Below are 10,311 nucleotides of genomic sequence, written 5' to 3' on the forward strand. Positions count from 1 at the left end.
AATAAAATCTTGGCTGGGAGTTAGTGAATTTTCAGTAAGAAATGGTAATGATTAGTCATACTCAAGAAGTTTGCACTGGTTTCAATTACTGCAGTCTATGTATTTGCTATCTCCCTGGACAGGGACACAAAGAAGTTGAAAAGTAGTTTTTAAAGGAAGACCTCAAGGCTCAGGGAAGTGGTCAAGGTGACCATGCATTTAGTTTTTAAATTCTCAAAAACTGTTCATTCTTAGATACAGTTTGAAATTCTGATATTAATCACCATTCTGTCATACTTACCCAGCCATAATTCATCTAGCACTGGCAAATCTAAAAGGCTATAAAGCACCAATGTTTGTATTTTAATATAATATTCTGAAAATTAACGGAATGCCTTCAAGTAATTCAGCTGCATAAGTAACAAGCATTTCTCTGGAGAACAGAATACTGAAAAATAATGTTACATACCAAGCTCTGTTTTTAATGAAGTAACATATTTCTTATTTACTACTGCAACTACTTTCTAGCTACAGAACATGAGAGCATCCACTGTGTGAGGCCAAAGGTCCACCTAGCTCAATATTCTCTGACAGCAGTTAAAAGCCTGGGGAATGCCTTTGTTCACAGGAGTTAATTTTTGTCTTATATTAAGACCTGATGATGTCCTATATCAAATGCTTGTTTCCCTGAGAAGAAAGACCTATGGAAGCCTGGACTCACAATGGCTCAAGAGCATATGGCACTATAACCACCATCTCCTGTGATCCAGTTGCTGGCACTATCATCCTACTAAGATGGCTGCTTGAACTAGATTTTACCTAACTCATGCAAAAATCTGGCTGCTTTTGTGGAAGCATCCCTGCTGCTTTGGATCTTGCAGGACTGTGATTGCCTCAGAGCTACCCAGGTATCCACAGGACCCTCACAGAAGAGGGTATTGCAACAACATACTATGCCATCTTCTCATGTGTGTAACTTCATGGTGCAAAGCAGGTTTAGGAAAAGGCCAAAAGCAGATACCTGTGGAAGAAGGAGATGAGGTACCAGTGCATAGGGACAGAGAGAAAATCAAACTCCTAGGGCAGACACAGGGGACTTCTTCATAAAAGGCTCTTTCTGTGGAGTCTCCTATATTGAATACACTGAGACCCAGCAAGTAAAGGCAGTAATCAATGATATCTAAAACAGGTAACAGAATCAGTAAAATCAATCTCAATAATTTAGGGTTGAAATAGCCCCAAAATCTGTGGACTATTCACATCCATGCACAAACCTACTGTATAATATAAGCCTTTACAGGCCTCCTCTCTTTACAGGAGCTCTATTTCATCTGGGAATTGTTGCTAAGCATTAGATAAGTATCGATTAATGAAAAAAAAATTATGTATTTTCAGGGAGAGGGTGTCAGCTGCAGTAAGTGAGAGTATCTCATCCTTAGACACTGCTGGTAGATAATAGGATAGGATGAAGACCAGCCTAGGCAGTAGTCACACACTCTCTTCAATAGCCTTTCCTAAAACTGGGAAGTTGGAGTAGATTACTTCAATCTAGCTAATAGACAAACTTCTGGTATCAAATGACTGGCCCAAGTCTCCTAAAGATCATACCATATATATATGTATAGACACCTAGGTTTAGGCAACTGAGTCAAGCCACAGGGATGGAATTCAGCTCCAGATTGTGGACACCTAAGTTAGTGTGTCTGTATGTATAATGTTTACATTTCACTTAGGAGTCCAAGCTATTACTACAGTCAGTTTATACCTAACCAATGTGGTCAGTGGAAGGCAGATGTGTGTTTAGTTGACCTAAGATGCCTTTTGTCTATTCACGTGTGTTTGAATAACTTCCTCTATATGCAATGTGGCCTCTCTGGAGAAGCGGGAATTGTGGGCTTGAATCTTGAATACTGACGTGGAGTGCACACCTTGCATGGCCTCTTTGGCTGAGTGGTCTGACATGAAGCTGTTTTGCAAACAAGGTACAGATGCAAATTCGTTTAGTCAAGGACTCATCACTCAGGATTAAAGGGACAGCAATGGACAGAGGTGCCTGAAGAGCAGATCTCAGGGGCTCCTTACAAGCGGGGATTCAGAGTCCCTCTCCTAATTAGCATTTCTTTTGGCTAGCTCTAGACAGCTTCCCACTCAGCATGGTAAGCAACACTTTAAGAAACAAATACTCATCTCTCTACTGATTGCAGAAGGAGGGTGAGTGTTCTGACTCATCCTGGTAGCACTCCTTCAGAGTCTCCTTCAGAGATCTTCCATTCTTCAAAGGCAACAGTAAAATACTCAGTTCCAGCTACAGACTTAAGACCTCAGTTAGCAAAATCAAATAAAAATCCACTTCTTGCCCTTATATGCCCTTACACCACCTAGTCTTGATTCTACTTTCGCATATTTTGCTAAGAAGACAGGTTCTTCTCAGTGAAAAAGGCCCCCGGGCTGATGGAATTAAGGCAAGACAGATTCAGCAGACTGGTCCCCAGGCTGAACTGTTCTCACAAAGGAAATTTTGCCGATGCCACGGCAAAAAGAAAGGCAATTGATGGCATAAGAATGATAATGTTTACATGCTTTATTAGAATGACTTAGAGCAAGCTTTCCAAGACCTCCTCCCATGCTACTTCATTAGTTAAGCCAATTTGGAAATTTGTGAGACTGTGTGAGTCTCGGGGCCATCTAAAGTGCCAGACGGTCAATGTCTGGAGAACAGGTTGTCATAGTAGTTCCCTAACCACAGGCAGAACAGTTCAGTGGAAAAGCAGCATGACCATTCAAAGACATCTGGAATCCCCTAGAGTCTATTAATTCCCTGGGAAGAATGCTGATAAATTGCTTGCAGGGAGAAAGAAAATATCTTTACAGTCTTTGAAGTATCTGCCTTGTGTTAGATACGAAATTTATTCCAGATACACAGGGTAACAATGGTAAGAATACTTTTGACATTATTCATAGAGTTTAGCCAAGGTCATGTGGTCCGGCTTTATGACTAGAAGTTAGAAAATTTGGTGCTCTAGGTTTAATGCAAACAAGGATAAGGCAAATGTGCTGCAGTTAAGGTCTATAATTGATGGAATACTGGTCACTCAGTGCTTTGAGTAGTTTTCTTTCTTGTTCTTTATAATGGACTATATAGACATGCCTTTAGTTTCAGGAATCTGGATGTTTTTGCTTGAAGTATGGCAATGGGATGTTCTTTCATAAAACATAGTGTGATGCCATAGAAAGGTAACTCCACTTTTTGCTTTATAAAGCAGATCCACTTGTTTGCAGTCCCTTCCTTTAGAGAAAGTACTTACTGCAATTGCCACGTATCAGTGGTCTTCAAAAACTTTCTGCAATCCAGCTCAAGAGCTGGCTCTCCACCCAGATTGTGCTTGTATTTTGACATCTTCTTCATCAGAAAGCCTCTTTTAGCCTTGAGCATGCAAGCCTGGAGGTCACTGAAGGTCAGTAAGAAAACTTGATCTCTCTCCCTCATTTTTCGTGCCTCTTGGTCATATTTACAAAGGTAGCTTTTCATCAGGCCCTCATTGCTTCCCAGGTCCCCTCCAATTACCTACACCTCTTCTTCAAGGTGCTTTCTTGGTTGCAGCTATACTTCCCAGTTGCCTGCGTAACTTCTGCAAGGCCATTTACTTCAAGTCTGCCAGAGTTTTTTCAGCTTCTCTAACCTTCACCCTATTGATGCTTCCAGTTCTGCCAGTTCTTTTCTGGATGCTTGGATTTCTACAGGGGCATAAATGACTTAAGTTTCTAGTGCTCTGTTCCCCTACCAAAGGTGAATGAAAGCTAGATGCCTAAATCATTAAAAAAATCTCATATATGATATATCATTAGACAGGTTCTTACAAACTGTTCTTTTGACCTGTTTATAATACTAAATAAGAATATGATTATATTTTTAATTATTATTATAATTGCTGTCTTTGGGAATTTGAATTGCCTTTCTGTATCTAAACTTGCAGTGCCAGATTTAATGCTTTAAAGTGAATGTTTAGTCCAGTCCATGGACCATTTCTAAGCAGTCAGACAGAATTTTGGAGGTTTTTGTACACAGTGAAAGGGCAAAGAATTTTACTCAAAGCCAATTCAGGTGAGTGGACATTCTGACATTTAATTAATTAGCATTAGATTGGGACATTTGAGTAGGGAGACTTTAGGACTGTTAGTTCCCATTGGTAATGTTCAGGTTACTGAGCATCAAAGCAGCACTACTAATGGCTGCCTCGCCACTAAGCTCTGCCAGGCGCAGGACCCAGGATGACAAGAAACAAGTTTTCTAAATACTAGTCTCATTTCATAGTTTTCTGTGGTGAATGGTTGCTCATCCATACTACAACCCATGCCATGTCTCTCCCAAGGGTCCTCCTGTGCCCTCAGCCACCTAAAAACTGCCGATGTTTTGAAGCAGACCTAGAAGATGTATTTACACAACCTAAGTCTTCACCAGTTTCCACAAAGTACAAGTGTAAACTTGGTGGAAAAACTGTTATTACACATTAAAAACAAAATGAGCCCCAAATACTACCCCCTATAAGGGCAAAGAAAAGAAGAAAGTTTCCTTTCTGGAAACACGGCAAAAAGGAATGAATTCAAGAGAAGCCAGAAAAATGACATGTTGATACTGTATGTAGAAATTCTGTGTCATTGTAGACAGCAGCTTTCTAAACTCATTCAAACTTCTTGATAAGTCACTCAAGCCAAATGATGTAATCAGAACTTAAAACTTAGTCTTATACTTTTTGCTTAGGAAATACTGTGGAAGTTATTGGAAAGGTAAAGTTAGGAAACAGTCCATGTAATGATAATACCTTGAGATATGCAAATAGGCCAGATCCTATCTGTTTTATCTATTCTGAGTGTCCCACATTTAATTCAATGAAGTTCTCATTCCTTTTCCCCAGCTAAGCCGACTGTACCAGCAAGATAAAAATAAAAATTAAAAACATTAACAGTGCTTTCACATCTTTGAAGGAGCCCACTATGTGAGAGAACAGATGCACTGCCAAACTTACTGAGTTGGAGCCCGGTGCCAGCCTGCTGTAAGGAGTTACTAGCAGTATACCATTTTTGGCATGGATCCTGGTGCAAAGCATAAAACGGGAGTCCTTGTCCAGCCAACCATGAGCGCTTAGTCCTGTCCTCCCTCTTTTTTGTGGTCTGAGAATTGCACTGTCTGCACTCTCAATGTCATTGAGAATGACTTTAACAAGCCACTCAGTTTCCTAAAGAAATAATAACAGTGATATATATTTTTAAATTGCTGTTACACATTGCCAGTGCAAGTCCCCATTGAATCATTGCTTCTAAGAAGGTAAACACTAATTTTACAACAGCACTGTTTTCATCAAACATCTGCTTCTTAGTGCAATGATACATAAGTTTCCATTGGATATTTGGTCACGAAGAATCAGCTGTGGGTGCAGCCAGATCAAAGCCATATGGGGATCACTTGGAAAAGCACAATGCTTTCAACAATTTTTTAATTGAATTAATCAGCAATCAATGGGAAAACATACTTTCTACTGAGATCAGTTATTCTAAAGAGGAGGAAGGTCTAGAGGTTAGGTCATGAGTTCAGACTTTGGGGGACACGAGTTCAACTCTGCCCTCTCTACCCTTCATATGGGACCTTGGGGGGTGTGGAAGCGGTGGGGAGGATTAGCTTTCGTTATCTTAGCTCGCTATCTGTGACGCAGTGTAACAGTATTTTCTGTTGCTCAGAGGGTATTGTGGAAGTGAATATATTTACAGTTAGAAGGAGCTCTCACATTGCTGCAATGAGACATATCAGTATCTAGAACAGAAGGGGACTTCTTCATAAGGGGACAACTTACAACACTACACGCACGTGCTGAAGCACCGTGTGACAGCTGACCATATATGTATACACGCAGACAAACATGCAGACATCTACTCGTACCAAGTTTCCCCCTGCTTTTCTTAAATATCTTTTCATTCCAACATCTTAAGCCTGAGAGCACTTGAAAAAACCATGAGTCATGTGATGGTTTAGTTAACTTCTTGTTAGTTAAATTCTATTGAAAACAAACAATAAACATTTTTAAGATTGTGGATGTTTGTAAGACAATTTAAATAAAGGCAACACTTTCAAACTTTATTGCTAAACAGCGTCACCTCAGTATTATGCGTACACTTTTTTTTTGTTTTGGGTTAAAACAATCAACAACAGCAATAATACCACAAATTCAAACTACGGTCTGAAAGCTACTTTTTATTTTGAGTCAAAAAGTGCATGACTCAATTATTTATTAAAAAATATTCTTTTCTGGTTTACAGCAATGATAACAGAGACTTGCACAGACATCTTTGGTCACTCAGATGTGAGAAAGATGCCAAAAATTAGTCTTTATTCAAGGGTCCAGACTCCATCTATCTATCACTTGCAGATATTGGCAAATAGTGATTGCTGTTCTGCACTTTGAACTAAGTAAGTTAACAGCAGCACTAGAAATAAATAGGAAAATAATTTATTGGATTCAAGAGGAAAAGATTATAATTTGAAAACTCAAGTTGTAAACTGACAGTCCTAAAGAAATACATCTGGGACACTGGAATAGTTCTTTGTGATGAGTGAACAGTAAATGTTGTGCCAGCGAAGGAGAAAAGGTTTGCTACAGGTAGATCACACCAGACTAGTTCTGTGCTTAGATAAGAACTTGATCCCGTTACGCTACTTGGCTTCCAGGAAAGCATCAAAACATTGGCTGTGACTCAACATGGGAAATTATTATTTAGGACAGAGAAGGAAGAGACTAGTATAAGGAGGCAAAGAATTTTTAAAAAAGTAGATTATATTATAGTTGTGCTAAAACCCAAATTTTGCTACAGGGCATCACAGATGAGTTCAAGGAGCAATCTCAGGACCAGATTTGTAACATGGAGTGTTTTAATTAATGAACCGGCACAGAAAGTAGATACATACCAATTTAAGCTATGGATGGAAAAATGTCAAAGGCATTGTCTGTATGGAGTGGAATCAGCACGTGGTACTGGATTAAGTGGATGGTTAGCTAGATGGCCTCCATGAGTCCTGCAATAGAAACTGGAAGTTCTGGCAACGGAGCTGCCAGGGAGCATCGCAGAGCTGGACTGACCACTTTGTATCACCATCACCTTGGGAATCTCTTTTCCAACTCCATACCACTGGCAACAGCTTCAGACATACTGCCTGCATCCCTGGTCCCATGGGATGAGGAGGTAGTAACTTAAAATGGGACACAAGCAGGCAAGGGTTTATTGGGGCAATGAGAGGAAAGGAAAACCTGTTTTATAAAAGGAGACCAAAAGAGCTTGTCTTGGTTACTCTGGCAAAACACAGCTGAGCAAGGATATAATTGCTCTCTATAAATATATCACAGAGTAAATGCCAGAGAAGAAAAAGACCATTTCAGCTAAAATTTAGGAACAGAACAAGTAGGGCCATAAATAAGTTTAAACTGGAAATTATTTTAAGCTGTAGAAAAACATCACAGTCTTCCTAAAGACATTTTAGGAGGGAGGAAAGAAACACAGCTAGTTTTAAATCAGAACTTGCGTGCTCTATGAAAAACTGCCTGGGATGAAGGGGAACATGGATAGAAAAGGACTAGGTAATGACACAGGGGATCCCTCTTGTTTGTTCTTGTATACCTAGCTTTTGGCAAAGGCCTCAGTTTAAGTAGGTTAATCAATTCCTATTTCAAGCAGAAATTTTTTCTTTCCCCCTTTGGCAGGTCCAAAGTCTTCTGGCTACTGCTATTAATGATATGATCCAATATACTCAGACAGGGCTTCCTATTGCTCCAAATACAGCTACAAACATGCTCTCAGTAATACTCAGCACTGGCAGCAAAGCACCTTTCTCATCATTGGGACTTCTTATGAGAGATACCTCAAAGCAGCTTTTAATATTCTGACTTGGTATCTGACTCCTGTAATTTCCTAAGTAGAGTCTATGCTTTACTTAACAATGCTGCTGTCCCTGATACAGATCATTAAATATCTGCAAATGAAATGGAGACACATGTGGCTGGCTTAATGGCCTGACTTTTGCAATGCTCAGTCAGACGGAAGGTTTGGCTCTGTCTGCTGCAGTGGTTATGTGCAAAACGTGAAGAAGACAGCTCTTACGTTCCAGAGGTGTGGTAGGGCAATGCAACCTTTCCACAATGCATTTTAGTTGTGATGCTTTTGAGATTTAGGATGATGTGAAAATACAGGAAAATGGCAGTTCCATTTCCACTCTGGACCAGTAAGAAGAATGACTCAGGGTGTTAAATTGAGAAAATAAAGAGAATTTCAACACATACTTGTAAATCAAAGATATAATGTGAAATAGAATACAGGAGCTCCTCCAAACAGCCTGTCGTGGCTTAACACCCTCATAGGGAAATAGTATAATGGTTTGAGTAAATTTCAGAAAATGTAAAATATAGAATTAAGATTAACTGAATAACATGCAACTGTTTGATAAAATCATAATGCAGAACATATCATGGTAAATAAAACTCTCTTAAGTTGTGTAAGCAAAACAGCTTGCAGAGTATGCAGTTTAGTGCACCTAGTACAAGAACAAAAGTACATCATATTTTAGATTCAGATATATTCAGATGTAGGAAGACGTGACTGAAGAATCTATATCCAGGAAACACCTACATTCTGCATTACAAAATTAAGTAACATATAAGCATATATTAAGAAAAAGAATGTGTGGAAAGCCACAGACAGCACAGAGTTGAGTTTAATATACACAAAGATAGGCATTGTGAGAACAAAAGCCTAAGGACAGGTTTTAATTTGTTGAAATATGACATGAGACAGAAGACATTTTAAAAAAATCAATGTCATTGTTAATTGAACTGTTCTGACATTTATTTTGTCTGCCAGCAATATCTGCTGGCTTTTGGTCGGTCCTTCAGGTAGAGTAAACCTGTGCAGATTTCAGAAAAAAAACCCCAACATAGACCCAACAACAGTTTTCTTGACAATCTCTGAACTGGAAAACTCAGTTAACAAGCAAATTGTATTGATTTGGATTATGCCAGACAAGGCCATATCCTTGCTTAGTCAGTAATAAGAATACCCGCAACACTGGTAGGCTGAAAATGAATGGGGTTTCAAAGATACATAAGTAGGATATCCAGTTTAAATAAATGGCAGACAGATAGGATTCACATACTTTTTGCAAGTGCCACTCAACCAAGTTAATTACAGGGATCAGCATTTCTACAGTCATCCAGAATAAATGCAAGGCTTTTGTTTGTGCTTTAATGTCCTCAGGATTATGCAGGCTGTTTCAACTTCACAGACATAATTCCCAGTTCTCGAATAGCACTTGTCAAGGCTTTGAACACCCTCCAACCAGTGTTATCCAATCCACATACTCACATCTGAAGTGAAGCTGTGCTCATGAGGCAGGGTTTGTCACACTGTGAAGGATGGTGGGAATCCTAGGAACAGTCATATGCTACAGATAGGGATCTCTTACAAAGATGTTGTAAACATGAGCCAGAGGTCTGCACTATTCCCGCCCTTTTTTTTAAAAAATATATTATTTCCCTAAGCAATTACTGCAGGTGATCATTGGACACTGGACAAGGTTGACTTTTGCCTTGACACAGTATAGCCGTTCTCATGCTCTTTTTTTCAGTTACGAAAGCTTCACGGATAGTTTCACACCACGTACCTGTCCCAGAGACTAGACTGACAAACCGCTTGGGAGGACAACAGGAAAATTTCCATAGTAAGCTCCACTCACTGCAAATAGGAGTGTTAAAACTGGCCTGGGGTGAAGAATTGAAAAGCAGTGGAAACAATGCATTACTTCTCTCCAAAATTGTCTGAGTGGAGGCTCCCTGCCCCAAAGTGCTGCTAGTGGAAAAAGGACTAATTTTCCCTTTGGTGTGCTAATGGCAGGGGTTGTTGCCGCTAGCCTCCATTGCCCCACAGGGAAGATGAGAAAACAGAAGAAACTACTAAAGATTGCCCTGGAAAGCTGGTCTTTCTGCTCATTTCTTTTCAGATGCTCCACAGCCTGTACTACGGAATAATCATGATTTTTCTCCACACCACATGTAACATCACGTACCTTAAGTATTTGTCAGACCATGAGAAATCTGTGCTAAGCATCAGCAGGGTTTACTGTTTCTTTATTGCTTTTAGAAGTTAGGGTTGTGATTCTCAACTAGGACCACAAATTATCAAATAAATTAACTGAGATACTGGCTTCTACTTAAGCCAGCTTTCGTCTCAGTGACTTGTAGAAATTTCCCAAGATACATAAACTGCAGAGCACACAGAGCATGGGACACTGTTCTAGGA

At 39.6% G+C, this 10,311-nt stretch overlaps 1 protein-coding gene across 1 annotated transcript in view; it reads right to left on the reverse strand.

Annotated features, from left to right (window-relative positions):
- HAPLN1 (hyaluronan and proteoglycan link protein 1) overlaps positions 1-5,060 on the reverse strand; it is a 42,364-nt gene extending 37,304 nt beyond the window's left edge. The window contains exon 1 of the mRNA XM_072860704.1: positions 5,004-5,060. Within this exon, the coding sequence (XP_072716805.1) occupies position 5,004 (1 nt within the window). The 5' untranslated portion in view covers positions 5,005-5,060. The remainder of the gene's footprint in view (positions 1-5,003) is intronic.
- Positions 5,061-10,311: the final 5,251 nt, after the last annotated feature.

This window comes from Ciconia boyciana, chromosome 4 (assembly GCF_034638445.1).
Source record: "Ciconia boyciana chromosome 4, ASM3463844v1, whole genome shotgun sequence".
In the NCBI taxonomy this organism is placed as follows: domain Eukaryota; kingdom Metazoa; phylum Chordata; class Aves; order Ciconiiformes; family Ciconiidae; genus Ciconia; species Ciconia boyciana.